We start from the raw sequence: 21,013 nt of genomic DNA on the forward strand, positions 1-21,013 counted from the left end.
GGTACATGTGCACAGCATGCAGGTTTGTTACATATGTATACATGTGCCATGTTGGTGTGCTGCACCCATTAACTCGTCATTTACATTAGGTATATCTACTAATGCTATCCCTCCCCGCTCCCCCCACCCCACAACAGGCCCCAGGGTGTGATGTTCCCCTTCAAAAATGATGAGTTCATGTCCTTTGTAGGGACATGGATGAAGCTGGAAACCATTTTTGTCTTTTTTTATCTTTAGTGGTTTAAAGTCGGCTTTGTCTGTTATAATAGCAACCCCTACTTTTTTCTATTTTCTGTTTGCTTGGTAGATTTTTCTCCATCCCTTTATTTTGAGCTTATGGGTGTCATTGCATGTGAGGTGGGTCTCTTGAAGATGGCACACCATTGGGTCTTGACTCTTTGTCCAACTTGCCACTCTGTGCCTTATAATTGGGGCATTTAGCTTGTTTACATTCAACTTTAGTATTGACATGTGGATTTGATATTGTCATCATGTTGTTAGCCGGTTATTATGCAGACTTGTTTGTGTTGTTGCTTTATAGTGGCAATGGTCTATGTACTTAAGTGTGTCTTTGTAGTGGCTGGTGATGGTCTTTCCTTTTTATATTTAACACTCCCTTCAGGACCTCTCGTAAGGCAGGTCTAATGGCAACAAATTCCCTTAGCATTTGTTTGTCTGAAAAGGATCTTATTTCTCCTTTGCTTAGTTTGGCTGCATATGAAATTCTTGGTTGGGGCTGGGTGTGGTGGCTCACGCCTGTAATCCTAGCACTTTGGGAGGCTGAGGCAGGTGGATTGCTTGAGCCCAGGAGTTTGAGACCAGCTGGGGCAATATGATGAAACCCTGTCTCTACAAAAAATGCTAAAATTAGCCGGGTGTGGTGGCATGTGCCTGTAGTCCCAGCTACTCAGGAGGCTGAGGTGGGAGGACTGCTTGGGCCCAGGAGGTCATTGCTGCAGTGAGCCATGATCATGCCACTGCACTCCAGCCTGGGTGACAGAGTGAAACCCTGTCACATATACACACACACAAAAAAACACACACACGAAATTCATGATTGGAATTTCTTTTCCTTAAGAATGTTGAATATAGTCCTCCAATCTCTTCCAGCTTGCAGAGTTTCTGCTGAAAGGTTCACTGTTCGCCTGATGGAGTTTCCTTTGTAGGTGACTTGCCCCTTCCCTCTAGCTGCCTTTAACATTTTTTTCCTTCATTTTGACTTTGATGAATCTGATGACTGTGTCCTGGGGATGATCATCTTGGATAGTATCTCACAGAAGTTCTCTGCATTTCTTGAATTTGAATTCAGGCCCCCAGCTTTGTTCTCTGGGCCCTTCAGGTTAGGAACCTTCTGTGCTGGAGGAGCCCAGGTGTTCTTGGATCTCTGGCCACAACACTGATGTGTGGTGCCAGCCAAATTGCGTTGTTGGGGTGGTGGCAGTGGGATCTGTGCTTGTTCACATGTACCAACAGCAGCTGCGTTATGGTGGGATGCACACTCCATGGCTTGGATGGGGTGCTGGTGGGTGCGGCGCTGCCAGCCTCTGTGTGCATATTCATACTGGTGGTGGTGTTGGCGCACGGGGTAGTGCGGTGCTGGCAGGTACAGGGCTGCCAGTCTCCATGTGTGTGTTCGTGCTGGTGGCAGTGTGGGGGGTGGCGTGTGGGTTGCTGTCCTCTGTATGCGCGTTTGCAGTGGCAATGGCCACGCAGTGGTGGGGTTACACTCTACACCACAGCTGTGGCATAGTGGGATGCATGTGCACATGGGTGCCGGCAATGGAGGGGAGGTGAGGTCTACCCACACGTGTGCCAGCAAAACGGTAGGGCAGGTGGAGGCGTGGCCGAGTGCATGTTCCTGCTGGCAAAGCAGCACAGAGGAGGCTGCAGTCAGTGGTGGTCTGGTGTGCCTCAGTGGAGGCTGCTCTACTGGAGCTCTTGATGGTCAGCATTATCTGCCAGTGAAGGAGCTATGATATAGGCCCCCTGGAGGCACCTCAGTTGGGCATCCGAGGGTACACTGCAAGTGTGCTCCACCAGGTTGGGACCCTGGGAGATGCCAGCAGACAAGGGTTGCTTTGATTGGACTGGCTCCATTTCACATGCAAGACCACCATGATCTGTTCAGATTTGACAATTCTCCTAAGGCTAAAGTCTCCTAGGAGAGCATGGTGAGCCTTGGGAGATGGACAACCCTGGTTGTGCTCCACTGCAGACATTACTGCACCAAACCCTCTGGGTTCCACACTGCATTCCTACCCCTACCACCTCTCTAAGCACCTCTCCCAGCCAGCTCAGGTGTCCACACCCTGGGGTCGTGGGGTCTCCTGCTGCTAGGATTTCAGAGGTCTGTGGTGAGAGGGGTTTGTTTTTCACCTCAACTCACCCCTTCCTCAGGAGTCCTTGGGGGCCAGAAGTAAGTCTTGGCGTGTGATAGCCCAATGCAGGGTTCCCAGTTTCTTCTTTCTTCAGCCCAGCATCTGTATCCTCCCTCCATCCATTCTCATTGCCTTCCCTCCAAAGATCTCAGAATGTGCCAGTCTTCCCAAAGTCCCAGTCACTTGGTGGCATGTGTTCCTCCTGGCTACATCTAGTTGGCCATCTTGCCCCAGAGTCTTCTCTCTAATTTTAGGCATTTATTTTCTTCTGCTAGTTTTGGGGTTGGTTTGTTCTTTTTTTTTTTTTTTTCTAATTCCATTAGGTGCAAAGTTAAATTGTTAATTTGAAATCTTTCTAACCTCTTGATGAAGAAATTTAGTGTTATAAACTTTCCTCTTAATACTGCTTTAGCTGCCTCCCAGAGATTTTGGGAAGTTGTGTTCCTATTTTCATTAATATCAAATAATTTTTTGACTTCCGCCTTAATTTCATGTTCACCCAGGAGTTATTCAGGAGCAAGTTGTGTCCTTTCTATATTTGTGTAGTTTTGAGAGATCTTCTTGATATTCATTTTAATTTTTTTGGCACTGTGGTCTGATAGTGTGCTTGATGTGATTTTGATTTTTAAAAAAATTTATTGACACTTATTTTATGACCAAACATGTGGTTGCTCTTAGAGTATGTTTCTTGTACAGTTGAGAAGAATGTATATTCTGTGGTTGGTGTGTGGATCGTTCTATAGATATCTGTTAGGTTTAATTGGTCAAGTGTCAAGTTTAAGTCCAGAGGTTCTTTGTTATTTTTCTGCCTTGATGATCTTTCTGTCACTGTCAGTGGGGTGTTGAAGCCCCCCCCATTTTTGTGTGGCTGTCTAAGTCTTTTTATCAGTCAAGAAGAACTTGTTTTATGAATCTGGGTGCTCCAATGTTTGATGGGTATATATTTAGGATAGTTAAATCTTCCTGTTGGATTGTACACTTTTTTTTTGTTGTTGTTAAGATGGAGTCTCAGTCTGTCACCAGGCTGGAGTGCAGTGGCACAATCTCTGCTCACTCCAAACTCCGACTCCTTGGTTCAAGTGATTCTTCTGCCTCAGCCTCCCGAGTAGCTGGGATTACAGGCACGTGCCACCACACCCAACTAATTTTTGTATTTTTAGTAGAGATGGGGTTTCACCATGTTGGCCAGGATGGTCTCAATCTCCTGACCTCATGATCTCCCTGCTTTGGCCTCCCAAAGTGCTGGGATTACAGGCGTGAGCCACCACGCCTGGCCGGATTGTACCCTTTATCACTGTGTAATACCCTTCTACATCTTTCTTAGTCGTTATGGTTTAAAGTCTGTTTTATCTGGTATAAGAATAGTGACTTCTGCTTGTTTTCCATTTGCCTGCTAGCTCTTTCTTCATCCCTTTTTACTTTGAGCCTGTGGGATTACATGTGAGATGGGTCTCTTGAAGACAGCAGATGGTTGAGTCTTGTCTTTTTTTTTCTAGCTTACCATTCTGTGTCTTTTAAGTGGGGTGTTTAGAACACTTAACATTGAAGTTTAATAATGACATATGAGACTTTGATCCTGTCATTGTGTTGTTGGCTGGTTGTTATGTAGACTTGATTGCGTAGTTACTTTATAGTGTCTGTGGGCTACGTACTTAAGTGTGTTTTTGTGGTAGCAGGTGTTGTTCTTACCATTCCATGTTTAGCATTTCCTGAAGGACCTCTTATAAGGCTGTTCCAGTTGAAACAAATTCCCTCAGTGTTTTCTTGTCTGAGAAGACAAGAGATAAATTTATTTATTTTTCACTTATGAAGCTTAGTTTGTGGGATATGAAATTATTTGTTGGTATTTCTTTTCTACACTGAAAATAGGTCCCCACTCTCTTCTGGCTTGCAAAGTTTCTGCTGAGATGTTTGGTGCTAGGCTGATGGGGTTCCTTCTGTCTGTGCATTACCATTCTCTCTTGCTGCCTTCAAGACTTTTTTCTTTTGCATTGACCTCGTTGAATGTCTGTGTGCCTTTGGGATGGTCATTATGTTGTCTGGATTTCTTGTACCTGGATATCTACATCTCTAGCAATATTAGGGAAATTTTCTTGAATTATTCCATCAAGTATGTTTTCCAGGTTGTCAACTTTTTCTCCTCTCTCAGGAATGCCAGTAATTCATAGGTTTGGTTGCTTTACGTAATCCCACACTTCTCAAAGACTTTGTTCATTTTATAAAATTCTTTATTCTTTCTTTCTTTTTTTTTTTTTCTTTTTCCTTTGAGATGGAGTTTTGCTCTTGTTGCCCCAGCTGGAGTGCAATGGCGCAAACTCGACTCACTGCAACCTTCACCTCCTGGGTTCAAGCAATTCTCCTGCCTCAGCCTCCCAAGTAGCTGGGATTACAGGCATGCACCACCACACCCAGCTAATTTTATATTATTTTAGTAGAGATGGGTTTTCACCATGTTGGTCAGGCTGATCTCAAACTCCTGATCTCAGGTGATCCTCCCACCTCAGCCTCCCAAAGCACTGGGATTACAGGCGTGAGCCACTGCACCTGGCCTAAAATTCTTTTTTCTTGACTTTTGTCTATATGTGTTAGTTTGAAATATCAGTTGTAATTATTTTTTCTGCTTGGTCTAGTCTGTTGATAAAATTTTCAACAGCTTGACAATCATAAAGTGACGTTTTCAGTTCCAGAAGCTCTAATTGATTTCTTTTTAAGATGTTTATCTCTTTTTTTCATTTCCTGGATTGTTTTAGTAGGTTCTTTGTGTTGATTTTCAGTCTTTTCTTTTATATCTTTGAGTTTCTTCCAATCCATGCTTTGAATTATTTATCTGACATTTCTGAGTTTCCATTTTGGTTGGGGACCTTTCCTAGAGAGCTACTGTGATTCTTTGGTGGTGTTATAAAAATTGGATTTTTCTGGTGCCAGCATTCTTATGTTGCTTCCTTGTCATTTGTAGGTGTTGGCACTTCTAAATTTTTGTTTTTTTGAGACAGGTTCTCACTCTTTTGCACAGGCTGAAGTGCAGTGAATCACGTCCCACTGCAGCCTCGACCTCCCAGGCTAAAGCAATCCTCCCACCTCAGCCTTCCAAGTAGCTGGGACTATAGGCGTGTGCCATCATGCCTGGCTAATTTTTTAATTATTTGTATAGACAGTGTCCCACCGTGGTCTTGAACTCCTGGGCTCAAGCAATCCTCCTGCTTTGGCCTCCAGGGTTGGAGTGCTGGGATGGATTACAGACATGAGTCACCGTGCCTGGCTGGCACTTCAAATTTTTGTAGATATTTTCATGCAGGTAGGGTTTTCTTTCCCTTTCTTTTCTTGTATTATTATTGTTTTTTCCCCCTTTCCTTCCCCCACTCACTAAAGGGTGTGACTTAAGAGTATGTCGAGTAGGGTCTTTTGTCTTTGTTTCCATGGCCTTATGTTCTGGCAGCAGGTTGTATATTGGGCTGTGGAGTTCAACCTACGGGCCAGTAGATGATGCTTACGGGTGAGAGTCAGCTGTGGTGGAAGCAGACGGTTATGTACTTGATATTTGTTTACTGTGAAGAACTCTCTGTTGTTCCAGGTGATAGGCTAGACTGTGGAGGGCTCCATACCATGTACTTCCTATTTTACGGGAGTGCTGGGGACATAGCTGGGTAGAGCTGGATAACCTGGCTTGTCCACAAATACCCCTATGTCAAATGTAGAAGTGTAGTCCCCAACCCTGATGAGGGTGGCTAGGAAAAGCTCCCAGTGAATTGTGCCACAGTCTCTGTGGGGGTTTGGGATGCTACACAAACCCCTTCTAGATAGACTGGAATGTAGATTGTTGCCCAGTCACACCCTTGTTCTAGAGCTCTTGACTCCTGGATCAGACACACACTGCAGCCTATCTCCAGACCACCATGTGGTTGAGAGCCTTAGGAAATGTCTAATTTTTGACTCTCCAGGGGAGTGGTTTTTGGGGCAGAACTTCATCACTTAGCTTAATATAGGTAGCTGTGTGGCTCCTCTGCTCTCCAATGTGATGACTCTTCTTCATTTAAGAGCGGGGTTGGGGGACTCCTTCTTTGGGCCTCTGCAGGGGTGTGTTGGTTGTGGTGGTGTTGGCTGGTTGTGTCGGTTCAACCTCAGGCAATGGGAGATGTGGTAAAGTACTAGCAAAATTGGAATAGGGTAGGGAGATCTGTAAGTCCCTAGTTAGTCCCTAGATGGCTGGCTGGACTTCCTCTATGAGTCTTGATGGGGCTGGATTGTTGGGGAGCCTCAGGTCCTGGCTGTGATGGGAAGGGGTGAGGGCTGATATCTGGGTGAGGGGCTAAACTCTCAGGCAGGGCACTTAGGCGGTGGGAGCCCCAGGGAAGATCACAGGTCTATGGGGGTAAGGTTTTCGACAGGGCTTTGGGCCATGACTGAAATGCTCATGTAGGGGTCGGGTATGTGCAGTAGAAGCCAGAAGGCAGCAGTCCTGGTTGGGGAGTGGGCAGTGGAGGAAGGGGGTCATGTGGAAAGCATTCTGGCCACCTCTCTGAAGGGTAGCTGCTGGCACTGGAGTTTCTCTCCCCAGCCTGGGGGCAGCAGGGGTGGCCACGGCAGAGGACCTGTTCAGTTGCCTTTGGGAGTGATGGTGATGGGGGGTGTACCTGGGAAGAGGGAATGGGGAGCAGGTTGGGTACTCCTCTCTGCTGATGGAGGTGCTTGAAAGCACCTTTGTTCCCTCCCTAGCCTAGAAGTAGCAAGGATGGGTACTGCAGCAGCTGCAGTGGTAGAGGGCCTGTCAGTTGCCTTTGGAAGCTCCACCCTAGAGAAACAGAGCTGCTACTCACTGAAGTGATCATGTGGGGGTAGGGGTGCCTGTGCTGGCGGCCCAAGTCAGGAGGCCCTGCCCTGTAAGGAGCAGCAGGGGCTGGGCCTCTGAGAGCAAAGAGTCTGGCCACCTTTCCTGAAGGCAGCTGCATCCTGCTGGAGGTCTACTTACTCTCAAGGCAGCTGCATCCTGCTGGAGGTCTACTTACTCTCAGGCTCTTCACTCCCTCCCCAGCCTGAGGGCAGCAGGAGCAAGGACCTGACAGAGGCAGTTGCAGTGGGCCTGTCAGTTACCTCCGGGAGCTCTGACCCAGTGAAATACAGAGCCAGAGCCGTGACCGACTGACCAGAGTGCTCAGTTGGTGGTGGAGTGGGCGTGCTGGGGGCCCAGGCCAGTGGCCTTGCCTGGCAAGGAACAGCAGAGGCAGGGCCTGCAGTCTGACTGCTCCTAAACTCCATGGATATGGCTTCTATCCTAGAGCTACGCGAAAAAACCTGGCCTCCCTTGGTGGGACTATAACAGCTGGCACCAGGGAACTCGGGGATCCAAGGTTGGTGGGGATCCCCGACTCCATGTGGGGTTGAGCTTCCAGGAAGTCTTCCTTACATGGCTTATATGGCTGGGAAGTTGGTCCTGGCTGTTGGCAGTTCTTTGCGATGTGAACCTTTCCATAGGACTGCTTGAGTGTCTTCATGACACAACAGCTGACTTTCTGCAGAGTATGTGATCCAAGAGTACAGGGTAGAAATGACAATTTCTTTTTAAGACAAAGCCTTGGAAGTTACATACCATCATTTCTGCAGTATTCTATTAGTCACAGACAAACCTGACACAATGTGGGAGGAGACTACAGAAAGGCATGGATAACAAAGGTGAGCATCATTGAGTCTTAGAGGCCGCCTACCACTGATATATGCATGTGTGTAAACATATGTACGCATGCATGTGTGTATGTGTATAATTAAAAAAAAACTTTATGACCATTCTGTTCTCAGAAATGTTGTAGTAGGCAGAATTTCTTAAATGGCCTCTCAAAGATGTTCTGCCCTAATCCCTGGAACCTTTGAATATGATGAGATGTCACTCCCATGATTATTATATGTTATATGGTATAGTTGACTTTAAGATGGGGAGATTATTTGGATCTAATCATATGAGCCCTTAGAAGTAGTGAGCTTTCTCTGGCTGTTAAAAAGGGGAAGGAAGAAAAGCTTAAAACCCAAGAAGGACTCAGGATGCCATTGCTGCCTTGAAGGTGGAGGGGCCATGATTAAAGGAATGTAGGCAGCCTCTAGAAGCAGTGAGTGGCCCTGAGATAAGAGCAAGAAAGGGACCTCAGACCTAGAGCTGCAGAGAAATAGATTTTTGCCAACAGCTTGAATGAACTTGGAAGTTGATTCTTACTCCCAGCCTCCAGATAAGAGTCCAGCTCAGCTGAGATCTTGATTTCAACCTTGTAAGACCTTAAGCAGAGAACCTAGCCAACCCTATCTGGACTTCTGACCTGATTGTCTCTGATTTATCCTCTGCTGCTTCTGCTTTAGGAATGAATAGCACTTCTCTACTTCCACTTTTCATCTTGGTGTTGTAACTGAATATATAAGTATACCCAGATTCAGTGACTTTCACATAAGTCAAAACTGACTTGCAGTGACATAATAAATGGATGCTGTTCAAGCTGCCAAGTTTGTGGTAATTTGTTATGAAGCAGTAGAGAACTAATAAAATACAGGTGTCAGTGAAGGTGCCTAATTAACTGCATTGCACAGTCTTTGTTTCTGGTTAAAAGGTCAAGCCTAGTGTCCTAGATAGATGTCAGATAGATCTGGTGGGTGGGTGGGTGGGGTAAGGCAACTGATTGAATGAACTTAGAGTGGATCTGGAGATTGAGAGAGTAAGAATCAATCTGGAAATGTTTTGCTGTCATTTTTATAGTTTCTCTTTCCTGACTTTAACTTAAAAATTTCCTGGGTTATTTATCATCAGTTTTGACTTACGTGAATGTCACTGAATCTGTGTATGCTTACATATTCAGTTACAACACCAACATGAAAAGTGGAAGTAGAGAAGTGCTATTCATTCTTAAAGCAGAAGCAGCAGAGGAGAAATCAGAGACACCAACTCTGCGGACCTGCTGAAGGAAGTGAACTACAGGGAGGGCATTGTTCCATTCCCTGAGAACAGCAAACTCCTTAAAGTTTGTATTATGTGGAGATCAAATCAGTTTGGTAGCCTTCTCATATGAGATAATATAGATCAGTGTTCCTCATTCATTTTTTCATTATTGTCTCCTAAGAAGCCTTTTTAACAATTTTTTCTTAACCACACCCTCCAATGAAGTTTTTCTACCACACATATACTGTATATCTGTTTTTGTACTGTATAAATATCTGTGCTTTATACATAAAAGAGTAAAATCTTCCCCTTCCTCCAAAACAACTTTTACCCTTGGGGTTAATATTACCCATGCTGAGAATGCATAAGATAGATGCTATTGTGAATAGGTAAAATTAAAGTTATATTTAAAGATACAGGTGAGGTGCAGTGGCTCATGCCTGTAATCCCAGCACTTTGGGAGGCCGAGATGGGCAGATCACTTGAGGCCAGGAGTTTGAGACCAGCCTGCCCAACATGGTAAAACCCCATCTTTACCAAAAATACAAAAATTAGCTGGGTGTGGTGGCATGCGCCTGTTGTGCCAGCTACTTGGGAGGCTGAGGCATGAGAATCATTTGAATCCAGGAGGCAGCAGTTGCAGTGAGCTGAGATTGCACTACTGCACCCCAGCCTGGGCAACAGAGTAAGGCTCCGTCTCAAAAAAAAAAAAAAAGTATTTAGAGATATCATCAAAAAAGGTATTTTCAGCTAGGTGTGGTGGCTCGTGCCTGTAATCCCAGCACTTTGGGAGGCTGAAGCAGAAGGATCGCTTGAGGCCAGGAGTTTCAGACCAGCCTGAGTAACATAGCAAGACCCTAGCTCTACAAAAAGTAAAAAAAAAAAAAAAAAAATTAGTTAGGTGTGGTGGTGCATGCCTATAGTCCCAGCTACTTAGGAGACTGAGGCAGGAGGATCACTTGAGCCAGGAGTTCAAACCTGCCGTGGGCTATGCTTGTGCCACTGCACTTCAGCCTGGGGTGAGATCCTGTATCTTAAAAAACTATTATTTTCATACTGTAATATAATCTAGAGTACAGGACCAGAGAACTCAGTTCAACACAGAGAGATGTAATATCTGCATAGTTATTATGCCTGGCAAAGTTTTTGTATTTTTAGTAGAGATGGGGTTTCACCATGTTAGCCAGGATGGTCTCGATCTCCTGACCTCATGATCCACCTGCCTCGGCCTCCCAAAGTGCTGGGATTACAGATGTGAACCACCGCGCCTGGCCAGCATCTTAGTTTTTTCTTGGAACAATTACTATTATAGTTCTTTTTTTTTTGAGACAGAGTCTTGCTCTGTTGCCCAGGCTGGAGTGCAGTGGCACGATCTCGGCTCAATGTAAGCTCCGCCTCCCGGGTTCATGCCATTCTCCTGCCTCAGCCTCCCCAGCAGCTGGGATTACAGGTGCCCGCCACCACGCCTGGCGATTTTTTTTTTTTGTATTTTTAGTAGAGGCGGGGTTTCACTGTGTTAGTAGCCAGGATGGTCTGGATCTCCTGACCTCGTGATTCGCCCACCTTGGCCTCCCAAAGTGCTGGGATTATAGGCTTGAGCCACCGCACCTGGCCTATTATAGTTCTTTTTATAATTGGCAGGATTAGCTGTGGCCTACATGACCACAGGAAATAATAAGGCAGGGGTTGTAAACTCAAATACCTATAAGCACGAGCCATGTAACAGAAGTACACGAAACAGTTAAGTGTAAGACATAGATATTTATTAGTTGATTTTAGCTGCTGACAACAGCAGCAAACATTTATTTTTTTGCTCATGGGTCTCCACGTCTGCAAAGGTGGATCCTGTCTTCTTCAGGCTGCAGTGAGGTTCAGATGTGCCCCACAAGTTGTAACAGCAGCAGGAAAACCAGAGAGAGATTTCAAATGGATGTTCCTTGAGTACAGTCTGCTGACATTCGTTTATCCTGCCCTATGTTTTGAAAGGCAGATAACTAGGCCTCTGTTCTAATACAGGCGTTTAGCATATGCGGTTGATTGGACCATTGTTCCCAATTCTTCACTTACTCTCTAATTTAGAAATAAACATTCTGCTCTGTAATGGTTTACTAGAGTCTTTTATGTGGCACATGTTCAATAACTGCTGTTAAATGAATGATTATATCCCTTAATACTGTTTGATTTTTGTTAATGGTGGAACTTGGGGTACTTGTCATTTCCATTCCCTCCTGCTTTTTCTGCTCTTTTCCCATCCCTACTCTTCCTCTCTCCCTTCCCATTTACTTCCAAAACGGCAGCTGTCAATATGAAAAAGGAGGGAGTGGTAGAGAGAATCCAAGACATAAACTCTTCCACATGTTGGTGTAAAGTAATTTAAGATCAAGGTTTCTTTCACAAGGCAAAATGCAATGCAACCTGGCCTTTCTGAGATTCTTTTTTTTTTTTTTTTTCCTTTTTTATGGTTTTGGCTTTAGGATTTAGAATGTTAGTTATTTTAAAAATGAATTTTGTAGGTCTGAAGACCTACTCATATTTCTACATAATTGTTGAGCAAACGGAGACAAGTAGTTAGATGCTGGAGGTCATTAAAAAAATATTTTTTTAATGAAGCTTTTTTAAAACATGCTCACTGGTTTCAGATCAGAGCCAGGCATCCTTAAATTGTCTTCTGCCAGGTATTGGCTTGGCAGATTACCCTGTCCAGTTGCCCTCATCTTGAATGTGAGGAGAGTTAACTTGATAAGATTTTAGGTCCTAACTGGACCAGATTTTACATTCCTCTCAGCCATGAAAAGTTTAAGATGAGCAGGCTTCATTTTTACTTTAGTACAATTAGACCTTTTCTTGGGAACAATTCTCTTTCCTCTTCAAACCAATTATTAACATTTGCTTCCTTGCTGATATTTGAGTGATATTCACTACTGACTTTTTTTTTTTTTTTTAGTTCTTTTACATTTCTCAAGCAGGTTGTTGAAACTTTGGCTCTAACTATATGAAGTGAATTGTTTTTTTACTGGTGTTTTCGGTGTGTAAATATTGTATTCAGTCTGAGTTTACAAGAAGCAAATAACTTAGCCTATTCTGGTTTGGCATGTTTTCTCTTTCTAACCACCATTGGGGCTGAAGCTGGGAACTGAACACAACTTGAAATTTTGTGGTTTGGGTGCTAGAATTCAGAGCTAGACTATCTGAAGCTAAAAATTATTAATGTTGAAATGTTTTTACCCACTAAATAAACCTGAAAAAAAATGAAATTTAACTCCAGGCAGCCCATAAAATCGCATATGGTATAATTTTTTTGAGTCTAGGAAGAGATGAAAAAAATTTGTGAGCAGGATCTGAGATTGTTAAAAAAAATTAGAAATTGTTTATTATGGTTTAAAGTAAATGCTACTATCCAAACTCTAATCCAAACTCAACAAACAAACCCAGAAATCTCTTACTGTTATTCACATGATGTTTTATTTTCTCCAAGACTATACTGAATCAGTACATAAAAATAATGAAGTAGGGAAAATGCCAGTTGCCCTTGTTTAACTTTTCAGCTATTTTTTACATGTTTTCTTTAAAGATAGAATAGTAAAGTAATACTTTACATTTTCAAGGTACTTGATACTTCACTGAATATTTCCAAATATATCATCTTAATTAAAATAATGGCTTGTTTCACCCTTTTAAAAATCACAAAGCATTGAACAGTTTTCAGCTCATTAAATCTGAGAACATATCCAAAACTTGGCACATGGATAGTATGTATAGAAAGGCTAGTCCTTTTTCCTCTGCTAGTTAGCACTCTAATGATATTAATGATGGAAGATTTTTCTCAGCCCCTTTGCTGGACTTATGACAGGGGTATCCCATTTACTTGGCCCACCATGCTCAACCTCTTGCGGGAGGGAGCACGTGAGTGAGTGAGTGCGGGATCTGGCTGGCTGTTCCAGGCACTTGAAGGAGCAAGCTTCATGTGCTGGTGTGAGTGAGCAAGTGCGGGATCTGGCCAGCACAGCTCGGAGTGCCAGCAGGAGCAAGCTCTGTGTGGGGTCCGCGGCCAGATCAGGCATGAGCTAGCGAGTGTGGGATCCGGCCAGCCACTCTGGGAGCTGCCAGGAGCAAACTCCATGAAGGGCCCGTGGAGGCACCCAGGTAAGGGTGCCTGTGACCCCGAATCCCCAGAGTGGGTGTTACAGTACTCTCTTAGTTCTGCCCTCTGTGGACGGTGGTGTGTTGGCAGCTCAGTTGGCCCCTTACCTCGTTATGTGGGGCAGTTGCCCTCTGCTGGTGAGGGCAAAGGGCCAGCATGACAGCCTTCTGGGTACCCGCACTTGGTGGGTCCCTGTCTGGCATCCAAGAAGAATGAGGTCAGTTGGACAATTGACGGATGGTGAAGGCAGATAATTTTATTGAGCGATGAAAATGACTCTCCGTGGAGAGGATAGCTAGAGAGGGGACAGGAAGGGCAGGTCATCTTCCCTAAAGTTGGGTCATCTCTTCCCCGAAGTCCAGCTGTCTTACCCAAAGTCTGGCCATCTCCCTTAAATTCCGGCTGTCTCCGGTATTGATTGAGTTTGGGTTCTTTATAGTTACAGAATGGGGAGTGCATGCTGATTGGTTTGCAATTATGCAAAAAATTTTAAAGCAAAGACACCACTCAAAGGTGGGCAAGACAGTGTGGAAAACGAATTAGGAAAGGGTAGGTATACGTAAAATAGGTGAAGGATGAGGATCAGTCCAGAGGAAAGCGTGTCAAACAGGAAGACAAGTTCTCACTCTGGTCCAGGGATTTAACATATAGCTTGGCTTTCAGGCTTTGAACTGTATCCGGCTTGGAGGTGGGGTTTCACCGGATACCTGGCCCTACCCTATCTGCCTAGGCATTTCACTGCCTCCTGTCGCTATCATTAGTAAGCATAAGCATTTCTTTATTTCAAGATCCACTTTCAACTTTTACTGACAGAAGTTTCCCTTGCCCTGATATCTGGTGACTAATTTGATCCATGTTGTTTTTGAAAATGAAGAAAGTTCCATAAAAATGTTTAGAGCTCTGAATTTAGACTAGCATTCTCCAAAGCAGGGTATGTAAAATGTTTCATTAGGTTGTGGGAAGAAAATATTAAAACTTTTATTGTTTCAATCTAACAAATGAAATTTACCTTAATTAACATTTAATCAATGGATCAACACTGACATCCTCACTTGGTCTGGGTGTCAGACTGTTGGGTATCAGTTATAGTGCTTGAGGAAAGCATGCAGGGGTTGACAGAGGCCCCTTGCTTGTTATTTTCAACATACTGGGATGAATTATAAGTCTGCATACATCTAGTTAGGTGGATTTATGGATTTAACGAAATCAAAGCTCACAAAACAGATAAATGGCAAGAAAGATTCCTGCAAAGAAACTAAATTGTGTGCAATACTAATAATGAGAGTGGAAGTGAGCCACACACATGTATAGGTCAGAGCGGATGCTTCTCCTATGAGACATTATTAATGTTGAAGTAAAAATCAACAACAGTCTAATCTCAGCTGAGAAGATGTCCAGAAAAAGTGAAATTATAAGCAAGACAATTTGATAGATGGAATTATATCCACTATTGTTAACAAAGAAACACTTTCTGATATTTTATTCCCTTGAAATACTGGCTAACAATAGTAGGAAGCCATCATAATTAATGAACATGTGGGACAGGAAGTTAAACTGACAAAAGTTTTTCCATGACATTTAAAGTTATGTGACACATAACTCAGTATCTAGAAAAATGTCATTAAAATAAATAATAGATATTTAAAAGCATCTTTTGTGTTTTCTTAACAGCAAAAGACCAAATACAGTACATTATTAGTAACATTAGGGACACACTTGTTCATAAAATGGATGAAATAAAACATAGGAAACAATATGGCAACAACTTAAATGAATTTTTTTTTTTTGAGCGAAGTTTTGCTCTTGTTGCCCAGGCTGGAGTGCAATGACGCGATCTCGGCTCACTGCAACCTCCACCTCCCAGGTTCGAGCGATTCTCCTGTCTCAGCCTCCCGAGGAGCTGGGATTACAGGCATGCACCACCACGCCTGGCTAATTTTTTGTATTTTTAGTAGAGACGAGGTTTCTCCATGTTGGTCAGACTGGTCTCGAACTTCCGACCTCAGGTGATCTGCCCACCTCGGCCTCCCAAACTGCTGGGATTACAAGCATGAGTCACCGCACCCGGCCTTAAATGAACTCTTTCATGAACAAATACTTTGAGAAGTTGCATAGAAATCTTTGAAGATGATTTGAATCATTGAGAACTTAAATTATTTAATGTGAGAGGATGCTATATATTTGAAGTACAGATGTTTCTAACAAGGCTCAGATTATCATAGTAGCTATATTTTGTTTCAATAATGAAATACATGAAGAACTAATTTCATTTTGTGCCATTAAAATAAAGATGTATCAGGGAAGATATATTCTTGAAAATAAGTGACTTTATGAATACAAAACAATGTATATGAGAGAATTTCCTGGGATAACGATAGTGTTTTGACTTTGTAAGAGTTTAGGTTGCATATATGTATGCACTTGTTCAAGTTTATGAAATGGTAGACTTATAATTTGCACATTTCATTGCATGTAGAATTTACTGCAAAAGGAAAAAAAGGAATAATACATGTTAAATTCTAGTTAATGCTATGCATGCTGGACTGTTGGGGGAAACTATATTAATGTGTTTGACTTACTTTGAAATGCATTAAAAAAACCCTAAGATGGATTGGTGAATGGATTAATCATACAGAAAGCATACAGTATAGTCATAGTATAGTATAACAAATACAGTAAAAATTGTAAATGCAGAGTCTAAGTGGTGGGTATATGGATGGTCCCTGTAAAAGTCTTTCAACTTTTCTGTTGCATCATCCTTAGGTAATCTATAGCAACACATAGGTTGATGTCAGATGTGCAAAGAGAGTATTTCAGTATGGTATTAATGTTGTTAATTTTTCTTAAAATCTGACTGTTAGGCTGGGCATGTTGGCTCATGCCTGTAATCCTAGTACTTTGGGAGGCCAAGGTGAGAGGATTACTTTAGCTCAGGAGTTCAAGACCATCCTGGGCAACATAGTGAGACCTTGCCACTACAAAAAATAAAAAATTACCTGGGTATGGTGATGTGTGCCTGTAGTTCCTGCCGCTTGAGTGGTGGAGGTGGGAGGATTGCTTGAGCCCTGAAGGCAGAGGCTGCAGTGAGCCGTGATCATGCCACTGCACTCCAGCCTGGGTGACAGAGCGAGACCCTGTCACAAACCAAAACAAAAAAACAAAAAATCCTAACTGTTGTATAGAATCCCTAGTGTACTCTATAATGAGATGAGAAGTGACCATGAGAATCATTTGAATCACAAGAGCATCTCTGATTATCTTACAGCAAAGACTGTAAAAGAATCATTGAACTTAAAAGATGGGTTAGCTGGGCATGGTGGCTCATGCCTGTAATCTCAGCACTTTGAGAGGCTGAGGTGGGTGGATGTCTTGAGTCCTGGAGTTCAAGACCAGCCTGGGCAACATGGTGAAACCCAGTCTCTATGAAAAAAAAAGCTGGGCATGTGTGAATTTGAGGCCACTTGCAGTAAGTTATGTTCATGCCACTGCACTCCAGCCTGGGCAACAGAGTGAGACCCTGTCTTTAAAAAAAAAAAAAAAAGATGGGTGAAGCATGTTTTTTTAAATGAAAAGACAAGAGATGTCAAATTTGCTGACCCTTTTTTGTATGACAAGTGACTATGTAATCTGCATTGCAGATTAAACACCAAGCAACCAACCAATCAATGCAACACTGTTACTTCATTTCTTCAAGGTAAAGGTAATGTTTTAACAAGGAGTGAAAATGTAACTGCCTTTTCTAAAGGCTGGGATAAAAACACAGAATGTTTTTGAAATCACTGTTTAGAATATTTCTTTTATCATGTGATTTTTGTTGTCAAAGATATGTGTGTCTTATGAAAATTTATCTGCACTCTTAAAAAATACTTGGAAAAATATTTTGTATACTCTTCAAAAATGTTACAAATAGAGTTTCAGTCAGCGGGGGGAAGGGGGAATAGGGGAAGGAGAGATGTTGGTAAAAGGGTCTCAAGTTTGTTAGACAGTAGGAATAAATTTTGGTGATTTATTGTACAGCATGGTAACTATAGTTAGTAATAATGTTGTATATTTCAAATTGCTAAAAGAGTAGATTTTAAATGTTCCCACCAAAAAAAAGATAAGTATATGAAGTGATAGATATGTTAATTAGCTTGATTTAACCATTCTACAGTGTACTATAAACATATTTCAAAATATCATCATATTGAACTCCATAAATATATATTATTATTTATCAATTAAAAATATTAAAACAAGCAAAACCCATGATACATATCTGGTGGCAAATGAGTATCGTGGTAGAAATTCATCAAACTGCTCAGATGTGATTTGTGTACTTTTCTGGCTGATGGTCATACTTCAGTAAAACTAAATAAATGTAAGCAAAAAAAAAAAAAAGTTTCAGTGAGTTTTTAAACCAGTTGTTAAAAATGTTAAAATGTGACATGTTTTGATTCGTCTGCAAGAACAATCAATTGACGTGAAGGAAGATCAATAAAAACTTTTGCATAATTGATGGAAGGTATTGAAAAATGCAAGTAGTAATTTAGTTAAGTCCAACAAATGATGTATTTCTTTAATTTCAATCCCTGCATCTTTGTAATTATCCCCTTCTCAGCTTACAATTAAGTACTGAAATAAGTGGAACTTAGGACCTGACATTTCAATCACCGAATCACAAAATATTTACATTATTATTTTTTAAAGATACAATTTGGTTTCTTATTATTTTCATTATTATCATTGCTCTACTAAAAATGGTAAGCTTTTATGAGAGCAAACAGATCTTTTATATAAGTAATAAATATTATAAAATGATTTTTAATGTTTATAATTTTTAATTCATACTTTGTGTGTGTTTTATACTCTATAGGACATATTAGTAAAATAGTATGTTTATAATAAATATGCATATATTGGAGGGCTGTACTAAATTTTGTTTTGATTGCTTTTTTTGGCTGGTTTGTTGGGGTATGTGGTCAAATAAGTTTGGAGAACTCTCTTTACTGATCTCTCATAATCTGGCAAGCTATTATTGACAGGAGTAATTATTTATTCTTAAAGTCTAAATGATCATTGTAAAGATTATAAACCAGCACATAAATATGGGAATTTTTTTTTTTTTTTTTTTTTTTGAGACATGGTCTTGCTTTGTTGCTCTGGCTGGTCTAGAACTCCTGGGCTCAAGTGATTGTCTTGCCTCAGCCTCTGGGATTACAGGCGTGTGCTAAACATTTGTGTTTTAAGGTTGAACTTTGATAAATGAAGTTTACCTTTAGACTAAATTCTGAAACAGTGGTTCTCAAAGTATATAATAACATCAGCATTACCTGGGAACTTACTAGCGATGGAAATTCTCAGGCCATAACCCAGACCTACTGAACCAGAAATGCTGGTTAACAAGCTTTCCAGGTGATTCTGATGCTCACTCAAATCTGAGAACCACATATCTAGATGATTTAGACTCATGAATCACTCCTACTTATTTCTTCCTACTTCATAATGTATCTGAGACAGTTTCTTTATTGTATGTCTTAGTTTTAGCCCAGACTTTTTTCCCTCTCTTAGATTTTTTTTTCTTTTCCCTTCCTCTCCTCTCCCCTTCCTCTTAATGTTAAAAAAAAAGTTCTTTAGTGTTATTTTCACAAAGAAATAGTGCATTGGTTCTAAAAATTTGGGCGCCACAACTAATGTGACAAATGTGTTTAAAGGAGATATTTCTAAACATTTTCAAATTAATTTTGTTAACTACTGTATTAGTTCATTCTCACATTGCTATAAAGAACTACCTGAGACTGGGTAATTTATGAAGAAGAGAGGTGTAATCGACTCACAGTTCTGCAGGCTTAACAGGAGGCATGGTTGGGAGGCCTCAGGAAACTTACAGGGGAAGCAAGCACATCTTATGGCAGAACAAGAGAGAGAGAGAGAGACAGACAGAGACATCTTACTATGGCGGAACAGGAGAGAGAGAGACATCTTACTATGGCAGAACAGGAGAGAGAGAGAGAGAGAGAAAGAGAAAGTGCCACACACTTTTAAACCATCAGATCTTGTGAGAACTCACTATCATGAGAACAGCAAGAGGGAAACTGCCACCATGATCTAATCACCTCCCACCAGGCCCCCTCCTCCAGTACTGGGGATTACAATTCAACCTGAGATTTGGATGGGGACACAGAGCCAAACTACTTCTAGTTACACTTGAATATGGATATAATTAATTTCCTATTATTTCCTGTCTATACTCTTTTGATTTCAACTTTTATAATCTCAAAATAGTTTTCTGCCAATGAAGATTTCAAAACAGACATTTCAAAGTAGGAATCACCTAAACTCAACAGTTGTTTATAAAGCAATAAATTTGCTTTATTTCTCTTTCTACACACATATATGCACACACATACACATTTTTATTTGCTGAACTGTTTGAAAATAAATTGTGTACATCAGTACCCTTCACCCCTAAATACTCTTAAAAATATGGATTAAAGTAGCCCTTAATGGGACTAGTGCAACATTGTTTTGAAATGCTAATTTTTAACAAATGCTCAACCATTTATTAAAGACTCTTAAATATTTTAAGGTCTTATTATAAATATCTTCATGAGGAAAAGGTATAGAATGCCAAGTTATGATGGTATAAATGAGTGAATGTTTCAGCCTTTCTCAACTAAAAGTTTCTCATCTGAACTACAAAATACAGTGGATGATTTGAGTGACTATTTTCTCAATTCCTCCAAGGATGGTACATAACTAGTGCCAATTCAGATGCAGAGGGGAGAAGTTAATTCATTCCATACAATGGCTGTCTTGGGCTTAATTCTCTCCTGGGAACCCAGGTTAGTTGGACTGCATATATGGCAAAGTCTTAAAAGGATTTTGCTTTGACTGGCTTGTGATGTTTATCTAAATAACTTTTTTTTTTTTTTTTTTTTTTTTTTTTTTAGATTACAGGTCCACCAGGTTGTGGAAAAACTCAGTTTTGTATAATGATGAGCATTTTGGCTACATTACCCACCAACATGGGAGGATTAGAAGGAGCTGTGGTGTACATTGACACAGAGTCTGCATTTAGTGCTGAAAGGTATGAGATTTTATTTTCTATTATAATGTTTTACTTTTGTAACTTATATACAGCATGAAACATTTACACATAGGTTAACATTTACTACCCCTCCCCCCTGCCTTTTTTTTTTTTTTGAGATGGAGTCTTGCTCTGTTGCCAGGCTGGAGTGCAGTGGCACGATCTGGGCTCATGGCAATCTCCACCTCTTGGGTTCAAGTGATTCTCCTGCCTCAGCCTCCCGAGTAGCTGGGACTACAGGTATGCACCACCACACCTGGCTAATTATTCTATTTTTAGTAGAGACAGGGTATCACCATGTTGGCCAAGCTGGTATTGAACTTCTGGCCTCAAGTGATCTGCCCACCTTGGCCTCCCAAAGTGCTGGGATTATAGGCGTGAGCCACTGTGCCTGGCTTTTTTTTTTTTTTTTTTTTGAGATGGAGTCTCTCTCTGTCGCACAGGTTGGAGTTCAGTGGCAGGATCTCAGCTCACTGCAACCTCCGCCTCCCGGGTTTAAGCGATTCTCCTGTCTC

At 41.7% G+C, this 21,013-nt stretch overlaps 1 protein-coding gene across 7 annotated transcripts in view; it reads left to right on the forward strand.

The window, feature by feature from the left end:
* RAD51B (RAD51 paralog B) overlaps positions 1 to 21,013 on the forward strand; it is a 917,968-nt gene that overhangs the window by 27,967 nt on the left and 868,988 nt on the right. For all 7 annotated transcript variants that reach the window (XM_034937708.3, XM_055097728.2, XM_055097729.2 and 4 more), the window contains exon 5: positions 20,362 to 20,498. In XM_034937708.3, coding sequence (XP_034793599.1) covers positions 20,362 to 20,498 — 137 coding nt within the window. The remainder of the gene's footprint in view (positions 1 to 20,361; positions 20,499 to 21,013) is intronic.

This window comes from Pan paniscus, chromosome 15 (assembly GCF_029289425.2).
Source record: "Pan paniscus chromosome 15, NHGRI_mPanPan1-v2.0_pri, whole genome shotgun sequence".
Taxonomy (NCBI): domain Eukaryota; kingdom Metazoa; phylum Chordata; class Mammalia; order Primates; family Hominidae; genus Pan; species Pan paniscus.